The 22799-nt window shown below is 37.3% G+C and overlaps 2 protein-coding genes across 8 annotated transcripts in view; one reads left to right on the forward strand and one right to left on the reverse strand.

Annotated features, from left to right (window-relative positions):
• Positions 1 to 8554, forward strand: part of aasdh (aminoadipate-semialdehyde dehydrogenase) — a 32863-nt gene extending 24309 nt beyond the window's left edge. For all 3 annotated transcript variants that reach the window (XM_073064613.1, XM_073064615.1, XM_073064614.1), the window contains 4 exons: positions 325 to 488; positions 2678 to 2803; positions 3146 to 3277; positions 3842 to 8554. In XM_073064613.1, coding sequence (XP_072920714.1) covers positions 325 to 488; positions 2678 to 2803; positions 3146 to 3277; positions 3842 to 4258 — 839 coding nt within the window. In that variant the 3' untranslated portion in view covers positions 4259 to 8554. The remainder of the gene's footprint in view (positions 1 to 324; positions 489 to 2677; positions 2804 to 3145; positions 3278 to 3841) is intronic.
• Positions 8555 to 15489: 6935 nt separating this feature from the next.
• Positions 15490 to 22799, reverse strand: part of cracd (capping protein inhibiting regulator of actin dynamics) — a 242402-nt gene continuing 235092 nt past the window's right edge. For all 5 annotated transcript variants that reach the window (XM_073064620.1, XM_073064617.1, XM_073064619.1 and 2 more), the window contains 2 exons: positions 20726 to 20891; positions 15490 to 18607 (listed from right to left, as the gene is read on the reverse strand). In XM_073064620.1, the coding sequence (XP_072920721.1) occupies positions 18447 to 18607; positions 20726 to 20891 (327 nt within the window). In that variant the 3' untranslated portion in view covers positions 15490 to 18446. The remainder of the gene's footprint in view (positions 18608 to 20725; positions 20892 to 22799) is intronic.

The raw sequence follows: 22799 nt of genomic DNA on the forward strand, positions 1-22799 counted from the left end.
AAAATTTTGGATTTTCTAAATTTATATTAAATTTTAAATTAAGCTAAAGGCAATTTGTGTTGATGTATAAAATGATCACGAGCAGAAAGCAATATTTTGAAACCAAAACTTTTTTTTACACACTGTCCTGATTCCTAATACAAAAACAGGTGAAACAGAAAGATGAACAAATACCAGGGAATTTTTCTGACACTTGAAAGAATAATAAAAACAGCAGTAGTGTAACAAAACCCATTTTTGGTAACCCGGAGGGCTGGCTTTAATAACTGGTTTCAAATATTAAAACAAGGGTAGCAGTAATTACTATTGTGGTTTATTTTCCAGGTTGTTATGATGGTTCCATATATGTGCTAAGAAGAATTGATGGGGAAACATACTGGACTTTTTGCACACAAAATTCAGTGAAAAGTTCTCCAATTGTGGATCCTGATGTGGGATTGGTTTTCATTGGATCACATGATCACCATGTCTATGCTTTGGATATTCTTGTAAGGAAACTAAGCAGTTCATTTATTCATAATGAAAATACAGTTAACAGGAATTATTTTGTTTTAGTTAAAAAGTAATGCATTTCATTGGACTTTTAGGAAAATATTCTTTTGATCATAAAGCTAATTAGGAGCAAAACACTTTGAAGACATTGGACACAAGAATTAAAAAACTGAAATCTAAGGCTTTGCCAAATTTTGAGATATCCCTGAAGTAGTTAGCAGATTTTTGAATGAGCTGAGCTTCATAAACACTGTAAGATGGGAGGAAAATATTGAAATAGTCAGTGGCAAGTAGATTGTGGTATGCACACTGACACAACAGAGATGATTGTATACGCTGGATTCAGAGACACTTCATTAACATGAGATTCTGCAGAGGCTGAAAATCCAGAGCAACACAAAAAATGCTGGAGGAGCTGAGCAGATCAGCGAGCATCTACGGAAATGAATAAACATTCGATGTTGCAGGTCCTCACTTGCATCTCCTCCTTTACTGAACATCTGCCCTCATCCTATTTTCCTGCCGCCTTAACAGGGATAGAATTCCTCTTGTCTTCTGCATCCAGCACATCATGCTCCACAACCCATGCTATCTTCAATGGGACCCTACCACCGAATGAATTTTCCCCCACTCTCCGCTTTCAGCTGGGATTGTTTCCTCCTTGATTCCTTGTTCATTTGCCCCTCCGCACTAATCTCCCTCCTTGCAAGTGGAGGAAGTGCTACACCTGTCCATTCAATTTCTCTCTCAGCTCCATTCAGGGCCCCAAACAGTCTTTCTAGGTGAGGCAACACTTCACTGTGAATCTGTTGGGTTCTCTACTGTATTCAGTGCTCCTGATGTGGCCTCCTTTACATTGGTAAGACCCAGCATAGTTTGTGGGAGCTGATGGTATGAACATCGATTTCTCAAACTTCGGTAATGACCCCCTTCACCATTCCCCATCCCCTTTTACCTCTCTCACCTTATCTCCTTGTCTGCCCATCACCTCACACGGGTGCTCCTCCCCTCTTTTCTTTCTTCCATGGCTTTCTGTTTTCTCTTACTAGATTCCCCTCTTCTCAAGCCTTATACCTCTTTCACCAACCAACTTCCCAGCTCTTTATTTCATCCCTCCCCCTCTTGATTTCACCTATTACCTTGTGTTTCTCCCTGCACATTCTTTAATCTACTCATCTTTTTCTCTCGTCCTCCCAGAGGGTATTGGCCCGAAACGTTGACTGTACTTTTTTGCGTAGATGCTGCCTGGCCTGCTGAGTTCCTCCAGCATTTTGTGTGTGTTGTTAGTTTGTGGGACCACTTTGTTGAGCACCTTTGCTCCATCCACAGGAAGCAGTATTTCCAGTGGCCAACCATTTTAATTCCAATCCCTACTCCCATTCTGAAATGTTGGTCCATGTTCTATACTGTCACGATGAGGTTACTCTGAGGTTGGAGCAACACCTCATTTCCTGCCTGGGTAGTCTCCAATCTGATGGCATGAACATGGACTTCTCATACTTATAGTATTTTTTCCACCTTCCCCTTCCCTCTTTAATTCCCCACTGGCCCCTCTTACCACTTCACTTCTCTTCAGTTGCCCATCACCTCTCCCTGATGCTCCCCTCCTTCCCTTTCTCACGTGGTTCTATCACTCTCCTCTCCTATCAGATTCCTTCTTCTCAAGCCCTTTGCCTTTTCCACCTATCACTACCCAGCTTCTTACTTTATTCCCACTTTCCCCACCCACCTCACTTCACCTATCACCTAGCTTCTGCTCTTTCCCTTCTCACCAGCTTGTTGTTCTGGCTTGTATCCCATCCCTTTCCAGTCCTAATGAAAGGTCTAGGCTGAAAATGTTGACTGTTTATTCATTCCCATATATACTGCCTGACCTGCTGTGATCCTCCAGCATTTTGAGTGTTGCTTCAGAGACATTTGCAAGATTATGGGATTTCTCTGATTTCATGCTGAGGTGTGTTAAGCAGTTTTGAATCCAGTAGTTTAGGAATTAAATTTTCATCAAAATTCGGCTTTAGAGCATGTCTGTCTAAGCTAATAATTCAGTGGATAATTTTAACAAAATTTTCAAATCGGGCTGTTGGTGACATAAGCAGGTTATTGTGTATCATAAACATAAAGTATTACTTTTAAGTATCACAACTAAAATTCTGTATATTCATACAAGTTTTCCGTCTATGAATAGGATAAGGTTTGTGTCTGGAAATTGCACTGTGGAGGAGGTGCAGTGTTCTCAACTCCTTGCTTAAACAAACATCCAAGATTACTTTATGTGGCAACACTCGGAGAATCATTGATTGCTGTCAATCCAGTAAGTATATATGTGCTACCCACCCTTCAGTGCATGCTACCACCTTTGTCTGAGGATCTATTTAGTTGTTCAAATAATATATCATACAATTAGCTAAATACATTTCACAGAATTTATATTTTAATTAGGACAATGTAAAGAATTTTCCATTCATAATTATTAAGAAAATGTTCAATTTATATCAGATTCATGTAGATTAACTTCTGGACAAATTATATCCATGGTATTTTTTCATATATTCTATGTTTAAAGTGGATATCAACTTTAAAATTATTTTTCTGCAACCATGAATAAAAATACAAGAAACAACAGTATTTAAACTAAGAATTTTTATAAATGCAGGACACTGGAAGTGCAGTTTGGAAACGTTGCTGTGGCAAGCCCTTATTTTCTTCACCACAGTGTAGTTCTCGGTCTGTGTATGTAGGTTGTGTTGACGGGAGCCTACATTGCTTTAGCCATAATGGTGATCAGGTACTGTTTGAATTGCTATTAAATATGTAACAAATATTTTGTCCGTATGGAGTAACCTTGGTCACATTTTTAAATATGTCTAAAATAAATGTAAGTAACTTCTTGAATTTTTCAGACCTTATAGTTCTAAATATTTGTATGTATATGTTGACTAATGTTATAAGAAATAGATCATGAGTACATTTGTTGAGCAGGCGGGATTCACTCGGGTGCTACACTAGTCTAATTCAGAAGGTAGTAGATTTGGGAGAAGACTTGAGGCAGTGATCTAAATTGATTCTTTAATACATTTAATGAGGACACCTTGCAGTTTTAGAACTGAGCTCCCTCAATCCTTAGTAGATACAGAGGATCTATTAAAGGAAAGCAGGAGAGCACTTTCTGGTCAATGCTCATCCCTCCAAAGTCCTCACTTTACAACATTCTTTTCATGTGCTCGTGTTGTACTTAACTACAAAGCAATAGTAGCTACTTAAGATGTGGAATTGTCTGTGAGGTTGTGTGGATTTAAATTTTCATATAAGTAAACTTTGCTCTTTAACAAAGATTTTTTTTCTTTTGAAGCTTTGGCAATTCTCAACAGGAGGTCCTATCTTTTCTTCACCGTGCATCTTTAACCTTTCTGCGACAGATCAGAAAATAATATTCGGATCTTATGATTCTTTTGTGTATTGCTTGAATGAAGATGGAAATCAAGAGTGGAAGTTTAAAACAACTAAGCAAGTATATGCAGTTCCATTTATTTTTCCCAGCTGTGAATTTTATGATGGAACTTCAGTTGCTGTGATTTCTACAGATGGAAGCTTATGGATTCTTGATGCTGCAACAGGAGAATTGATTACTTCATATTCCCTTTCAGGTGAAGTTTTCTCTTCACCAGTCTTGTGGGAAAAGAAACTTATTGTCGGTTGTAGAAATAACTTTGTCTATTGTTTGGAGATGTCTACATCAGAACAAAACAAAAAAAATACCCTTGAGTGAATGTGAGTACTTCACTGAGTAATTAATTCCACCTTCTATGCAAAACTTGTCAAGGAATTATGAAATGCTCATCATAATTCAAACACTGGCAGTGGTGAAATGTGAACTACATTTACAGCAGTTTTTTTCTGAAACCAATATCACATCAAAAAGCTTATCAATATTCAGAGTTACTTAGAAAAGTTTGAAATTAGATGGATTTCAAACAATATTCTCTTTGCAACTCTGAGAATCAGCATACTTCTCTGATGTGAGTGAAAGATTACTATTACCAATCAATGATGGATATTAAAATGACAGATTTTATAATTTCATAATAAAATTTTGAGCTAAGTAATAAGCCAATTCTGTTTATTACTACTATCTTGAAACTGTGATACATGTAAGTTCTGTGTAATGGTGATGTTATTTTAAGTTGTACAAGGGTGAACTGTAAGAACCAGACTTCATTGTTAAATATTTTGTCAGTGAATAGACAATGATGTTGAGCCATCTGCTTTAGAACAGTGATCTAGATTATTGTGAGCAGTTCTGGTTCATCATACTGCAGGAAGCTAGAGAGGATGCAGAACAGATTCACAAGGTTGTGCAGGACAGAATCAGTGGGTTGTGACTTTTTTTTTCTACAGTGAAAGTAACTGAGGGTATAGTTAAGGTAACTGGTCACAGTCTTTTCCCAGGGTAGGGTAATCTAAAACTAGAGGAAAAAGAGTTAAGGGGAAAAATTTAAAGGAGACTTGAGGGGAAGGTTTTTCTATACACAGGATGGTGGAAATATGGAGTGAACTGCAAGAGGAAATGGTAGAAGCGGCTAAATTAGCAACATTTGGACAGGTTCATTGATTTGAAGAGATGTGTGCCAAATGTAGGCAAATGGGATGTGCTGAGGAAGGCATTTAGGCCAACATGGACTAGTCAAGCTAAAGGACTGGTTTCTATTTGGTATGATTTCATGGAATCACTACAAAGGTTTGTTCATTATAGCAAAGGTTTATTCAGACTTTGCAGTTTCTTGTAATGTTTCTTTTGAGAATTGGTCTCCTTTCTTCATTATGTCATTGTACTGCAATCATCACAACCAAGGTGTAGCCATGATGACTCATTTTATTCTCTTGCTTTTTGTAATGAGTTCTTGGGATGATGGTGCTTTGTTTAGATCTGTACAAAATTCTAGAGGACTGACTAGCAGACCGAAGCAAAACAAAATTTATTGGTCATTAATATTGCAATATCTTAAGCAAAAGATATTAATTTACTTTATATTGTTACGTACCCGTGAGTATCTTGTACTTGTCACGTCACAGTGGTGTTGAAGAGATGCTGGACCTAAGGTAGTGGTCTTGTGATGGTGGAGTGATGTCATTTTCCTGCCAGTAGAGGTCATGTGACAGTTTTTTTTTACAGAGTATAAAAGGAGGACCCCTCCCTGTGAAGAGGGGCAGTTCGTGGCTGGATTTGCCATTTTGACTTCATGCCACTGCGTGGTCCAATATTATGACGCGGTTTGGTTGAAAGGTGGAGTTTTATTTAATGTCTAAAGTTTAAAAGGTCATTGCTGGCAGTTTCTTTATAATACTGCCAGTTAAAAATCAGTGGAGAGTGAAGATCGGAGTTCGGGAGTTAAAAGATCGAGGAAAGTCGATTTCGACAGTGAAACAGGTTCGACCTTGTTTGATCCTCATTCGGAAGGAATTCATTGGCTGTGCCCGTGTTAACCCCTGCCAATAATAGCAGAAAGGGTTGGGTACAGTTTTGTAAAGGAAAGGTCAGTGCCTTTAAGCCATTTCATTTTCATCTTCGTAAATTCTCCGGGAAAAGTATAGTTTGACTGGGAACCGCAGCAACATGACGTGAAAGAGAATTTAAATCGTCTAAAAAGTCTCTCCTTTAATGGACTATAAGCATTTTGAACTTTTGCAGTACTACTCTGAAGAACTGTTTTTGCAACATCACTTTAAGAACTGTTTTCGCTTTATTCCTTTAAGAACTGTTTAAGCTGCCGCACAGCAGCTGATTTCCAGTTACGTTAGTTGTTTATTTACTTTTGGGGGTTTGTTTTTCAGTGTTTAATAAATGTTTTATTTGTAATAAAAAAACCCTGCCTCACTTATATATTGTTGCTGAATCCGTAACAATATTAATAAATTACAGTGGATTCTGGTTAATTGGGCTCTCAGGTAATCAGGGCAGCTGTTTAAAGAACAAAACTTAAATCAGGAAATTAGCCAGGATTCCCTTCATTTGAACCACTATGCCACTTAATTGGAACAGGAGACTGTGCCGAACAGTTTCTATCTAGCATCAGTCGTGTGCAATTGTGTGGCTATTAGACATTACACAGTGCTTAGAGCAATCTATTTTTTAAATAACATTAGTTGTGTGTTTGTCTTTAAAAAGCAGTGCTTTTTTTGTCACTGAGATTTAGAGAAACATGAGCAGCAAGACAATTTGGAACTATTTTGCTCATCGATGTTTCAAGCATTCAAGCTTGGAGATGCCAGAAATGGCTGAGATTGAAAATGAATCGACTTCGCTACTTCCTTAGAAATTGCGAAAAATTTGAAGCTATCTTGAATGTTACAATGAAAATGAAGATTTGGAAAATGCAATAATCTAAATCATTATAGGAAGGCAGTCTGAACTAGGTGTCTGCTCTGATTTTATTCATTTACAGTCAATCATAAGAACATAGCAGATTAATTACTTGGATAACTATTAGGAATACAGTTTTATTGTACTGTGGAGGTAATGGTAGTGTTCTAATTTCTTCTGTATTTCATTTAAATACATAATCTGTTATTTAGTTAATACCTTTTAACTATTTCCATTAAACTTCAGCTAATTGGGCCAAAAAGTACTGGTGCAGATGTGTCCCAATAAACCTGAATCCGCTGTATTTGTGTGTTGATTCCTATGGAATTATGTAAATAGTTTAATTTTCTTCTGTGATTCGAAAGGTTACAATTTACTGTATATGGAATAGAATCTGAAATATAATTATTCAAAATATGTTATATTATAAACAATATTAATGTGTTTAAAACAAATTGCTAGGAGAACTTCCTGCAACTGTGGAGGCAAAAGAAAGGTCTGCTTTTAGCGTTGTGACCCTGGGTTGCCATAAGTTCTGATGCAAGGTTTTGACCTGAAACATCGACAATTTATTCCTGCCCAAAGATACTGTATGACCAGCTGGGTTTCTCCAAGACATTATTGTTCCTCCAGATTCCAGCATCTTTAATCAGAATCAGGTTTATTATCACCGGCGTGTGTCATGAAATTTGTTAACTTAGCAGCAGCAGTTCAATGCAATACATAACATAGAAGAAGAAAAAAAATATAATAATAAGTAAATCAATTACAGTTTGCGCATATTGAAGAGATTAAAAATAGTGCTAAAAACAAATAATATATTTAAAAAGTGAGGTAGCGTTCACGGGTTCACTGTCCAATCTCCATACTCACAGTGAAGTTATTCTTCAAAATAGTGAAACAAGTGATGCCTTAGTTATGAGAAATCTTTTGTTGAGAAGTTTCTAGTACCTAGTTGCATTGGAGAATCATTCACTAATACTTAAGTAGGTGACAATTTGGTATTTTGAAAATATGTGACTGAATAAAATCTACTTGCCCAGAAAGATGTAGGTGTAGCACTTCACGATACACAAAATCATTTGGGACAAAGCAGCTACTTGATCTGGAGACTGACCCTCATTATAACTAACTGCTCACTCAATTCAGTGGCTTAAGCTGTCATTCCTTTTACTACCAGCACACTATGACATCTCTGTTTAATGTTCAGAAGTCATACTGCAACAACTCTAGACTTCCACAGAATGTTTTAAATCCTGTCTTCAGTGCCTAGAAACATAAAATGCATGATAAAAATTTTGCCTCCAAACTTATCCTCATGTCTCAACACATTATTTAACTTGGACATACATCATCCCCCCAATATTACTGGATCAAAGTCTTACAAATCTCTACTCTAATGTTATTGAAAAAAATACAAACACAAAATGCTGGCAGAACTCAGCAGGCCAGACAGCATCTATGGGAGGAGGTAGTGACGACGTTTCAGGCCGAACCCTTCATCAGGAGTGAAGTAACATGGGATGGTCGAGGGGGGATAAGAAGTGGGGGGAGGGATGAAGTAGAATTATTGAATGTAGATGAAAGTAGAGTTATCTAATGTTATTGAAGTGTCTTCACATAAACAGCAAAGCTGGGTTTGCTAATGACAGCAAATGTTGAGCTTGCGAACAAAGTTCATATTAAAATGAATTTTTCTTTTTTAAAAAGACTAATATACTCTTTAGCAAATGTACTTACGCTTGCTTGTTGGGTAGAATCCAGCTCTTGCTGCTGGACTAATACTTGAATGTTGGTCCATAATGACTCCATAATGGAATGCCACTAGATGGTGCCAAAGAGTAGTTCCTTTCCCACCAAACACCGTGTTCATGATTATGATTTATACTTTTAGTTCATTTGAAGAGAGTAGTTTACATTCGCAAGGCCAGAATTTATTTCCTTTCCCTTATAAACTTTGAGGATGTGGTGCCAACCTTGAACCACTACAATCTTTGTAGTGAAGGTATTCCCAAAATCTTTTTGTGCTGGAAATTTCATGCCTTGGATCCAAATTGGCATGGTGTTTTACTTCAGGCACAAAGAAAAGATGGTGTTCCATTAGCTTGTTTTTCTTGTCTTCTAATCCAATAATTTGGCAGACGTTTGCAGAGAACAGCATCTTTGTAGATATTTCATACAGGAGTCATATTGCCATTGTGATGGAGGGTGTGAATGTACCATAATGTCTGGAATTGGGTGATGACTTAGTTGCATTGGCCACCATTGGTCTCTGACCTGGGCCAGTCTTTTAAGTTGTCAGGTATAGCCAATCTTCTTTAAGATCCTTCCTCTCCAGGGATAAGGTCTTTGGAGCTCCTGTTGGCATTTTATTGTAGCTCTGGGTTTTTAAATGAATGGGGTTGCTAGCCCCATGCCCAATCCTTCTCTCATATTGGGCTTGAGACCACCAGTGGCGGAGGTTGTGGTGATGACTGACTTGACATGTAAAAGTCACGAACATAATCATGAACAATAGTGTTTGGTAGCGAATGAAAATACTCTGAAAATACTCAGGCTACAGCTGGTCTATAGTGAAGTCAAATATGGCATTCAACCACAACACACTCCTAAGCAATATCTGTTTATCCATTAATCACACTTTGGGAAATATATTCCAGAAACACGGCTGGATCTGGAATGTTTGATCGGGTGTTCCTGAGGACAGAACCTCTCTTCCCATCAAACCAGGGAGGCATTTTAACTTATTAACAAACACTTAAAATTTATTAAAACTTTTGTGTATAATTTAATGTTTTGTTTAATAATCAAAAGTACTTTAAAACAGCAAGGAATAATCACCATTTTTGCTTAGACCATAAAACATAGAAGTAGAATTAGGCCATTTGGCCTATGTTTTCTTTTCTGCAATTCCATCATGGCTGATCCATCATCCCTCTCAACCACGTTCCCCTGCCGTCTCCCCATAGTCTCTAATGACATGATTAATTAAGAATCTAGCAACCCTCTGCCTTAAACATACCTAATGATTTAGCTTGCACAGCAGTCCATGGCAGTGAATTCCACAAATTCATCACCTTCCGGCTAAAGAAATCTTACCTTGTAGCGGAGTGCTACGGGCAACGGTGAAATAACGACACGTAGTCGGTGAGCTGCAGAAGAGGTTTATTCAAACTTCGCGGCCTCGCTTTAAAGCCTTCCTGTTCCTGCCCTTTCCGGGCGGGAATGCTGTGGGGGCACATATTCACAGTCCCGTCCCGCAAGCAGGCTTTTCCCCTTGCTGGTGAAGCAGGCTTGGCGCCCTCAATGCTGGCACGCGCCACTTTGTGAGCTGGTTCGAGTGCGCTGGGAAGTGGGTCGCCACAGCCTCATCTTTATTCCAAATGGACATCTCTCAATTGAGGCTGTTCTCTCAGATCCTACACTCCCCCACCATAGGAAACATCCTCTCCACACCCACTCTATTCAGATCTTTTAATATTCAATAGGCTTCAATTTTTTTTTATAAACTTCTGCAAATACAGGCCCAGAGCCATCAAATACAATGCCTATAAAAAGTATTCACATACCCACCCCACCCAAGGTCTATATGTTTTATTGTTTTACACCATTAAATCACAGTGGATTTAATTTGGCTTGGTTTTTACATTGATCAACATAAAAAGGCTTGTGTCAAACTGAAAACACTACAAAGTGATCTAAATTAATTACAAATATAAAAAACAAAATAATTGATTGCATAAGTGTTCACCCGCTTTAATATGACACACCAAATCATCAGTGGTGTAGTCTTTTGGTTTTACGGTCACATAGTTGGTTAAATGGAGATCACCAGAGTGCAGTCAAGGCATTTCAATTGATTGTAGTAAAAATAGACCTGTATCTGGAAGGTCCAACTGCTGGTGAGCCAGTATCCTGGCAAAAGCTACACAATGAAGACAAAACAACACTTAAAGCAACTTCACAAAAATGTTATTGAAAAGCACAAGTTAGAAGAAAATTTCCAAGTCACTGACTATCCCTTGGAGTACAGTTAAGCCAATCATCAAGAAATGGAAAGAATGTGGTACAGCTGTAAATCTACCTCGAGCAGGCCGCCTTCAAAAAACTAAGTGACTGCAAGAAGGGGGCTAGTGAGGAAGCCACCAAGAGACAAAAACAACTGGAGGAATTACAAGCTTCAGTGGCTACATTGGGAGAGACTATACATACAATAACTGTTTTCCTAGGTGCTTTACAGTTTTACAGGAAAGTGGCAAAGAGAAACCACTTTTAAAAAAAACATGAAATCTGTGCTAGAGTTTGCCAGCAGGCGTGAAGGAAACTCTGAAGTCAGCTGGATGACGGTTCTATGGTCTGATGAAACCAAAATTGAGCTTTTTGACCATCAGACTAAACGATATGTTTGGCATAAGCCAAACACCGCCAGAAACACACTAACCCCACCATGAAGCATGGTGGTGGCTGCATCATTCTGTGGGGATGCTTCACTACAACAGCAGGCCCTGGGAGGTTTGTGGAGGTACAGGGTAAAATAAATGCAGCACAATACAGGGAAATCCAGTAGAAAAACCTGATGCAATCTGCAAGAGAACTGTGACTTGGCAGTAGATTAGTTTTCCAGCAAGACAATGATCCCAAGCATAAAGCCAAGGCTACATAGGAATGGCTTAAAACAACAAGGTTATTGTCCTGGAGTGGCCAAGTCAAGAGTCCTGACCTCAAACCAATTGAGAATTTGTGGCTGGACTTATAAAGGGCTGTTCACTCACGATCCCAATGCAATCTGACAGAGCTTAAACAGTTTTGTAAAGAAGTTGGAAAACAATAAAACATGAAACTTCCAAGGAGGGTGACTATTTTTTATAGGCATTGTGTGTTAACCCTTTCATTTCTGGGATCATTCTTGAGAACCTCTTCAGGACCCTCCCTAAGGCCAGCACATCATTTATTAGACTAAGGGGCCCAAAACTGCTCACAATATTCCAAATGTGATCTGACCAATGCCTTATATCACCTAAGCAGTTTTGTACTCTAGTCCTCTAGAATGCTAACATTGTACTTGCCTTCCTTACTGCTGATTCAACCTACAAGTTAACCTTTAGGGAATTCTGCATAAGGATTCCCAAGTCCCTTTGTACCTCTGATTTTTAAATTTTATTTCCATTTAGAAAATAGTCCACACCTTTATTCCTTGTGCCAAAATGCAAGACCATGTACTTCCCTATATTGCCATCTGTGATTTTTGTCCATTTCCCAATCTTTCTAAGTTCGTCTGCAGACACCCTGCTTTGTCTATTTTGTCTGCCCCTTAACCTATCTTCATGTAGTCCACAAACCTGACCACAAAGTCATCAATTCCTTAACCCAAATCATTGACATACAACATGAAAAAAGCTGTCCAAACACTGATCCCTGTGGCACAAAACTAGTTACCAGTAACCAACCAGAAAAGGCCCCCTTTATTCCTACTCTTTGCCTTCTGCCAGTCAGCCAATCTTCTATCTATGCTAATATCTTTCCTCTAAAACCATTGGCCCTTATTTTGTTAGGCACCCTCATGTGTGGCACCTTGTCAAAGCCTTCTGAAAATTCAAATAAGCAACATTCACTGAATCTCCTTTGACTATCCTGCTTGTTATTTCCCAAAAGACGTTCAACAGATTTGTTAGGCAAAATTTCTCCTTTAGAAAGCTACACTGACTTTCACCTATGTGCCTCCAAGTATCCTGAAACCTCATGCTAAATAATTGACTCCAACTTATTTCCAACCACTGAAGATAGACTCCCTTCTTAAAGAGTGGAGTTACATCTGTAATTTTCCAGTCCTTGGGAATTATTCCAGAATCAAGTGGTTCTTGAAGGATCATTACCAATGCCTTCATAGTCTCTTCAGCTACCTCTTTCCGAATCCAAGAATGTAGTCCATCTGGTCCAGGTAACTAGTCTACCTTCAGGCTTTTCAGTTTCCCAAGCACCTCATTAGTAATAATGACGACTCTCATTTCTGCTTCCTGACTCTTTTGCATTTCTGGCATTCTGCTAGTGTCTTCCACAGTGAAGAAAGACACAAAATTCTTATTGAGTTCTCTGTTCTTTTGTCTTCCATTACTACCTCTCCAGCGTCATTTTCCTGTGGTTTGATATCCACTGTCATTTCCCTTTTACTCTTTATACAACTGAAAATAACTTTATGTATCCTCTTATATTACTGGCTCACTTCCCTTCATATTTCATTTTTTCTCCCTTTACGGCTTTTTTTAGTTGCCTTCTGTTGATTTTTAAAGGCTTCCTAATCCTCTACCTTCCCACTAATTTTTGCTGTATTATATATGCCCTCTTTGTCTCTTTTATGCAATATTTGATTTCCCTTATTAGCCACGGTTACCTCATCCTCCCTTTAGAACACCTCTTCATCTTTGAGATGTACCTTTATGGCACCTGAATTTCCCTTAGAAAGACTAGCTGTTGTTATTCTGTCATCCCTTCTGGTGTCCCCCTCCAATCAACTTTGACCAGCTCCTCTCGCATGCTGCTGTAATTCCCTTTATTGTACTGTAATACTGATACATCTGACTTTAGCCTCTCCTCTGATTTTAGGGTGAATTTGATCATATTATGATCACTTGTCCCCAAGGATTCCTTTACCTTAAGCTCTCTAATCGATTCTGAATCAGATTTATTACCACTGGCATGTGACATGAAATTTAGCAGCAGCTGTTCAATGCAATACATAATCTACCAGGGAGTATAATAATAATAATAATAAATAAACAAGTAAATCAATTACTTACATTGAATAGATTTTAAAGAAACATGCAAAAACAGAAGTACTGTATATTTAAAAAAATGTGAGGTAGTGTCCAAAGATGCAATGTCGATTCAGGAATTGGATGGCAGAGGGGAAGAAGCTGTTCCTGAATCACTGAGTGTGTGCCTTCAGGTTTCTGTACCTCCTACCTGATGGTAACAGTGAGAAAAGGACATGACCTGGGTGCTGGAGGCCTTTAATAATGGATGCTGCCTTTCTGAGACACCACTCCCTGAGGATGTCCTGGTTACTTTGTAGTCTAGAATCCAAGATGGAGCTGACTAGATTTACAACCTTCTGCAGCTTTTTCCGGTCCTGTGCAGTAGCCCCTCCATACCAGACAGTGATGTAGTCTGTCTTGTACTGTGCTCTCCACAGTACAACTATAAAAGTTTTTGAGTGTATTTGTTGACATGCCAAATCTCTTCAAACTCCTAATAAAGTATAGCCACTGTCTTGCCTTCTTTATATCTACATCGATACATTGGGACCAGGTTAGATCCTCAGAGATCTTGACACCCAAGAACTTGAAGCTGCTCGCTTCCTCCACTTCTGATCCCTCTATGAGGATTGGTATGCTTTCCTTCATCCTTCCTGAAGTCAACAATCAGCTCTTTTGTCTTACTGACATTGAGTGCCAGGTTGTTGCTGCGGCACCACTCCGCACAGATTGTGGTCTTCCGGTTAGGAAGTCGACGATCCAATTGTAGAGGGAGGTACAGAGGCCCAGGTTCTGAAACTTAAATTCCAGTTCATTGCACCACACCCAATCCAGAATTGCCATTCCTTCAAGGGCTCAACCATAAGCTGCTCTAAAAAGCCATCTTGTAGGTATTCTGCAACTTTCCTCTTGGGATTCAGCACCAAATTGATTCTCCCAATCTACCTGCATATTGATCATGACGGTACCCTTTTTACATGCCTTTTCTATTGCCCATTGTAATTTGTAGCCCACATCCTGCCTGCTTTTTACCCTTGCAGTTTCTTTTCTCACAAGGATTCTATGACACCAAAGGATTTGATTTCATTTTTTACCAAATGAACTACCCCACACCATCTGCCTTTTGACACAATGTGTATACTTGGATGTTAAAACCCCAACTATGACCTTTCAGCCACAACTTGAGATGCCTAGAATATCATTCCTGCTAATCGCTCAACTGCACCACAAGATCATCTACCTTATAACCACTTTCATTCAGATATAACACCTTTAGTCCTATATTCATTATTTTTTTTATTTTGGCCGTTACATTTTGACTCCTTCCACTGACTGCAATTTTGCCCTATCATTTACTTGTCCTTCCCCAGTTTCACTGCACATTGCATCTACTATACCAACTGCCCTAACCACAGCCCTATCACTCCAGTCCCCATCCCCCTACCAAATCAGTTTAAAACCTCCCCAACATTTCTAGCAAACTTGACTGCAATGACTTTAAGTGTAACTCATCCTTTTTAACAGGTCACAGCTTTCAGAAGAGATCCCAATGATCAAAACCCAGAAAACTGAAAACCTGCCTTTTGCACCAATTCCTCAGCCACACGTTCACTTGTGAAATTATCCTATTCTTGCCCTCACTGGGACTTGGCACAGGCAGCAGTCCGGAGATTACTACCCTGAAGGTCCTGCTTTTCAGCTTTCTGCCCAACTCTCTATATTTCCAGTCCAGTAGCAGGTCTGGATGGTGTGGGATCACAGGAGGTAGATTCTATGGCAAGGCTCTGATCACCTAGTGTGTATATTTGGATAATATCAAGAGAGCTTTCTAATGGAATTTGAAACCTTAATAAGCAAAAGAGTAAAGGTAAAATAAAGTTTGGTCAATAAAAGGTATTTATTTCATACAACACTTTCCATTATACACTACAGGATTAAGTGCAGTGTTGGAAATTCAAAGTAATGTAAACCTAAAGAGACAATACAATTAGAAACAATTGCACCTTGAACACTTTTTAAAAAATAAAGCCAAGTAACAGTAACATTTTATCATAAAATCACATACAATGGGATGAGTAAAATATTAGAACAGTTATTTTGATTATATGTAACTTTGCCATTTATACTTGTATGATTTCAGAAATAGTTGTCTACAATGTTTTTAAACAATAAATGAAGTTGTAAAATTATAAACAAAATATTCACCATGAAAAAAGTTTTGTATTCCAAAAAAGTAGGAATTTTGTCCATGAACAAATATTTTGATAATTTATTCTAAATTAAAATTAACTACACAGTGCTTGCTTCTTTCAGTGCTAAATAAATGGGAACTCCATATAATTAGCTCATCTAATTCCATGATTGAATTTGAATATAAAGTGACAGTATAATAGTACTTAATGTTTTTTAGTGCAAAGTAGCTTGAGCAAAGGGTTTGGACAAGAAACATACTGCATTTCAGTTTCTGACCTTATAAATTGGCACTCCAAGTATTTTCTTGTTGGAGTATCAGGGTAGTTTTCTGTGCTGGTTTATCTGCATTATATCTCTATATGCACATTTGCACTTCTGTTTTTCACATTTGATCTGATCTTTTATAAATTTCAAATATCAGAATTCTATCATTCAAATTCATGAAAATCTATATGTTGACAACATGACAATAGCATTTATGTGACTTCTACCTGGAAAGGTGTTTTAATAGAGGGCTCAAGAGCTTATGTATTAGAAAAGCTAATGTTTACATCTGGACATGCTACATAAAAACATGGAGTTTGTTTTTTTTCTTGATATTTTATGCCATATTATGAAATTACACAACAAATGACATGGTATACACTTCTGTTATTTCAGATAGTACTTAAAATGTCATCTTTGTTTCATATGTGCATCAAATTAACATCAAGAATAAAACCAAGTGGTAGCTTCTCAAATACCAAACTAAATGAAGTTCCATGAAAGTTAAAAAAAGACATCACAATAATGTGCATACATTGGCAAAAGAAATACAGGTCAAGAATATGTGGTGGATAGCTGTTTATATATTATAATGCAAGAAAGAATGGCTATTTAATTTGAATTATCCAGTTTGCTATTTTCTATTCCTGGATGCAGTATAGGCTAAATTACTGCTATTTCTAAAGTTCCTGCCATAATTTCAGTCACAAATCTGTTTTCCCTTTGATGTTCTCCAAACATAACTGCTTAATTTTTAAAAGCATTGCTGGAAACTCATTGAAGGGTGATATTCTTTCTGGTAAAGGTAAAATCTGATTATTCCTGTAAATTTAAATTTTACATTCAGGTAGGCAGAATATTATTTTACTTGTGTTGGAATGAAGGCTGTGTACGTTTATTGAAAGTCATTTTTTCTCATTCAGCTAGTTTGATTCCTGAGTAACAGGACATGTAACTAGAGCTAATGAACATTAGTTTAACTAACTAGGAACTAATAATTAAACTATTAACCATTGAATATTTTTTACATGTATTACATCTTAAATGATCATTAATTACACTATTTCAGATGCTTTTTGATCACTGTAATCCTATTTGTTTCTTGTCTTTTACCATCCTTTGCAAGTTTATTATAGTAATAATGGAAAATACGCTTGTAGCAATTCAAATTTAGCATAATCATGTTTGAATTTATGAATACTTTGAACCACAGTGATTGAAGAAAGGGCCTGTATGTTAGGTCTGTGTATTAACGCTGCAGTATCTGTAGCCGATTACTTTATCAAATATGGATCAATTTTTTAAAAATCACTACAAGATATATCAGTTAAGAAACTAATTTGCAATTGAATTCTATTCATTTGTTAAAGATGAATAATGTCAAGATCTTCCCCTCCACAGTAATAAAAACAAAAAGTAGTAAATCCTGTTTAAATTTCTTCCAGCTGAAGATATTTCTGAAAAGCCCATTATTTAGTGAATACAGTTTATTTGGCTGTTGGAATAGTCATGGGTATATTAACTTGAGAAGCAGTATACAAGTATCACATCTGTAAACACCGTTCCTCATAGTGTGCAAAATAAAACATGCTTGTATAGTCAGAGACATACTTAAAGTGATAGACCACTATTACGTTTCAGAGGAAATCCACACAATTTACAATGCAGGCCTTCACAATCATATTCAATGGGGCATATAGACCTGTTCCTTACACAAAATTTATTCAGCAGGAAAAATAAAAAAATATAAATGATAATGGAGTAAGGGAGGCAATTATTTTTCATCACTTACCTTGTGGAATTTGTTACTATATTTATCTTGACATTTTAAATTTGTTTTCTGGTATATAGTTCAATTAATCTCTAAACCTTGTTTTAAGTATTGACCATATTAATCAGTTAATAATTAAGAGGAAACCTTTGTGTTCTAGAATCACAGGCATGTTATATAAGAAATAAAATAAAATTTCATATATAATTATAAAAATATTTAATATTGCATTGAATTCTTTTAAATCTTGTAGTATTACAAGTCAAAAGGAAATTTGAAAGCAAACAAAAGATCTTTTCTGGAAGAAAATTTGGGTAACAAGTGGTGGCAGCTGGATCTTAAACATTTGAAGAGCACATTTAAATGTGGCAATTGCAATTCTTATATGTTCAAATTTAAACTGCATATTGAAAAAGCTACAGAGCCTGCAAATGGAAATATACATTTACAACCTATATAGTATTTGCATTCTTGACTTACTGTGAAAGGTGATGTCTGCAGCACATGCAGCGATTTAAAAAAAAACTGTTGATCTATATGCAAAAAATACACTTTAGCACTATTTGTTTAGTGATAGTCATACAGGATATGGTGGCAGTTCCCAGATGATTTGGAGTCATTTAATTATCTGAGGACAGTCACTCCAAGCTTTAGCTTTTCTCTTGGCAAGGGCTAACCAGGCGGGTTCCACTGATACTGGTGCTGCATCAGGAGTTGAGAACCTCTTCGGCAATTCCTTTACTGGCAGAGTTGAAGCTACTGAATCACAAATTTCAACTAGTAAAGAGAATTTAGGGAAAAAAAGAACAAAAATGAATGTATTGAAGAATAAGATACAAGGTAAATACATTCTGATTGAAGGTGTGAAAAGTTTACTGTAAAGAAAATCATTTTATGACTTCAATTTTCCTCCCATTCAATCCAAGTGTATTTGAAATACTGATTAGATGTAGTTACAGATAATGTTTAAACTTCATCTGGAGACTTCTAAAAGAAAAAAAATCACAGTGCAATAAGAAGTGATTCTCATTCATGTTAACAAAATGTACCAAGCTGTCTGCAGAGGATAGTTCTTCTTACCAGCACACCTGGGCTATTTAACTCAGAACATGGAAATACAACATGCTTCTTTTAAAAAAAAGCACAAAACCAACCATCAGGGGAGTGGGTAAACTGTAAATTACATCATATCATGCAGTGGTAAATCAAGGTAACTGCGGTGTGTTGTCCAGTTGCCTTGATTTACTACTGTTTGATATACAATGACCTGGATGACTGAGATCCTTCATAGACATGTAAATTATAACTTTTTTCCAGGCTGTGGATTTCTTCACAATTTTATTCAGTGTTAAGCAACTGTTTACTAGTGGCACTTATACAGTTAATTAGATGAATGGTTAAAACTTATTACCAGATTATTATTGACAGCAGGGATTCACTTGTATCTTCAAAAACTTTGTATGTATAAATGCTGAAGGTCATTGTTTATGTACTACATCTAAGTAGCACAACTACAGATTAAGATTTTGGTGACTGATGAAATTCAGCACAGTGAGATGAAGAGCTGCTTTTTATTGGTATTGTGACATTTTCCCTCAGTTACCATAAATTCCCTTTAATAACCCTAATCCCTTGCCAGCGTCTCAGCATACTTATAGCATTTCCACTTCGCTTTAGCTCTCCTTGTAATTGGGCCCCTTCTACAGGGACTCTTGCCCACATGTTGAAAATGAACTGTACAGTACGGCATTCAAAGTAAAAGGTAATAGTCAAAGATGCTGGGAATTTTCCTTTTCAAAATTCTCTTAACTTGGTATTCAGCTCTTGACTAAACCTTAACCTTGTTATAAAGCTGAGAAACAGAGAAAATGCATTTTAATTTGAATGGGAGAATTAATAATGCAACCAATTTCATTTTTTCTTTCAATTACTAACATCTTTGTATTATTAAAAACAGTCCTGCTAAAGGGTCTCGGCCTGAAAAATCAACTGTACTCTTTTATTCTTTTCCATAGATGCTGCCCGGCCTGCTGAGTTCCTCCCGCATTTTGTGTGTGTTTTAAAATTCATTTGTAGTTGAGAACATTGCTGGCAAGGACAACATTTACCTGGATTTATGGTAGTGAGTCACCTTGGCACTTTAGAGAGCAGTTTGCTGATTTAGATTAAGATGGCAGATTTCCTACCCTATAAAACATTATCTTCTGCTGGGGCAAAAGCATCAACATGGGTGATGCTGACAGGCTCAATAAACTGATTAGAAAGGCTGGCTCTGCTATAGGAGTCAAATTAGACATTTTGGAGTCTGTGATAGAACAAAGGACCCTACAGAAAATCCTGGCAATTCTGGACAATGTTTCTCACCCTCTGCATGCCACCCTGGCTGAACAGAGGAGCACTTTTAGTACAGTAGTAGACTAAGACAACTGAGATGCTCCAAACAGCACTATATGAGGTCGTTCTTACCCTCGGCCATTAGGCTCTATCACATCAACCTATAGTCAGGGAAGTGATGACCTCCTCTTGTTAGACTGTTTGAGGTAACTTGTTTTTTTTATTCCTTCTTCCTTCTCTTCAAATATTTGTGTGTCTGTGCACTTGTAATGCTACTGTGACACTGCAATTTCCTTTCTGATCAATAAGGTATCTATCTTTGAGGATTTTCAGGGTGACTGTCCTTAACTAAAAAGGTTAGTAAAATTATAATCCCATTGGAAGTGAAATTTCTGTAATCAGTCAAAACTCAGACTTGAGCATTTTACACTATGCAGAAGAAATATTAACAGAACAATGATTCAGGAAACAGCTTTGAGGCAATAGAACTATTTCATTATTTTCAGAATAGAAACTATTTTTGAAATGTATTCTTTCTTAAATAAAAAATGTGTCAATTACCTGTGACAGAAGTTGGGAGTGTGGCAGATTTTTTCAGATGTTCACGGCGTTCCACCTTGGATACAATATTGGTTGCAATTTTCTTTTCTTCATCTTGAGTGGATTTCTTCAGTGAACTTACATAATGGGTGCCTGCTTTAATATCTGTAGAGCTGGAGACTGCTATCTGAATTGACAAATTGTAAAAGGAAGTTTCTTCAATGTGTCTTGCATGTAATTAGGTGTTTAACGTACTTGTTTGAAATATAACTACTTATGTTGGTGATTCAGCTTCATATAGCATTTGAATGTAACCAGGAAAAGTGTGAAGTGATTCACTTCGGAAGGTTGATTTTGAAAGCAGATTACTGGGTCAATGGTAGGAATTTTAGTAGTGAGGAAAAAAAGAGGAATTGTAGAGTCTCTGGACGTAGACCCCAAGATACCCCTCTGTTCTCACATTGCTAAGAATCCTACCATCAACTCTATAATCTGCCTTCAGATTCAGTCTTCCAAAGCGAATCACTTCATGTTAGGGTTAAGAAGGCATATGGTGTGTTGGGCTTCATTAGTTAAAGAGCCATGAGGTAATACTGCAGCTCTATAAAACTTTGCTTGGATCACACCTGGTACACGGTGTTCAGTTCTGGTTGCCTCATTATAGGAAGGATGTGGAAGCTTCAGAAAGAGGACAGAGAAGATCAACTAAGATACTGCCTGGTTTAGAGAGTATATCTTACAAGGATAGGTTAAATGAGTTGGAACTGTTCTCCTTGGAGCGAAGGAGGGTGAGAAATGACTTGATAGATGTACATAAGAGGCATAGATTGAATGAACAGACAGAGACTTTTTCCTAGGGTGGAAATGACAAATACAAGGAGTCATAGTTTTATGGTGATCGGAGGAAAGTATAGAGGGGATGTCAGAGGTAAGGATTTTTTTACATATAGTGGTGATGTATGGAACTTGCTGTTAGGCTGGTAGCAGAGACATTTTAAAAACTCTTAGGCACATGGATGATAGAAAAAGAGAGCTAAGTAGGAGGCAAGGGATAGATTGATCTTAGAGTAGGCTAAAAGGTTGGCACAACATTGCGGGCCAAAGAGCCTGTACTGCACTATAATGTTCTGTGGATGACAGGATAAATTTTATAACTTTATTACAGTCAAGGTTCATTCCTTGACATGTTGATCTTCAATAAAATAGCATAATACTTTATGTACATAAAAAATGTCAACTGAGGTAAGACATCCAGTTTACGCTTATCTCTGGAGTATTCTTGACATTCTATTGACAGCTCCACACTCCCTCCCCTCTCCAAGCAATTGGTGAATCCCTAAAGGAAGTTCCCACACTAATTAAAGAGTGAATAGGTTGTTTTTCCACTTCAGTTTAATTAGTCTTGACTGTATCTAACAGCTTTTATCCTCATCTCTAAAGGACTAAAATGTTCAAGGACAATAGGGAAAAGATTGTAACTTGCAGACAGCAAGGACAATTCTAGAACAGTACAGCACAGGAACAGGCCCTTCAGTAAACAGTGTATGCAAGTCATGATGCCAGTCCAGACATATCCCATTTGCCTGCACATGGTCTATATCCCCCATTCCTGCCCGTGTATGTGTCTGTATAACTGCCTCTTAAATGTTCCTTTTGTATCTGCTTCCACCTTCCCCTAGCAATGCATTGCAGACACATACCAATAAAAAAAAACTTGCCTCAAATATCCTTTACATTTTCCCTCTCTCAACTTAAAGCTTTGCCCTCTAGTATTTGATGGCCTGAGAATCTATTTTTTTTGGTAATCATATGGAAGCCACTTTCTGCATGAGATATTGACATTTAAAAACAAAAATAGCCTGAGACTAACTATTTCAAAGCTAAGCCATTACGAAATACCAAGCTTTTTTTTTCAAATCATTTTTTGGTTTTGAAAGAAAACTGAACATTTTCTGTTAATGTCTATCAAAAGTTCTGGTAACTTTTAACTTATGGAGATTACTTATACCTTTCTCTTCTCACCTATTCATCATCTCTCTCTGGTTCCCTCTTCTTCCATATTCCTCTGACCTCTCCTATTAATGTCTTCAGACCT

Source organism: Hemitrygon akajei, chromosome 13 (genome assembly GCF_048418815.1).
Source record: "Hemitrygon akajei chromosome 13, sHemAka1.3, whole genome shotgun sequence".
Lineage (NCBI taxonomy): Eukaryota > Metazoa > Chordata > Chondrichthyes > Myliobatiformes > Dasyatidae > Hemitrygon > Hemitrygon akajei.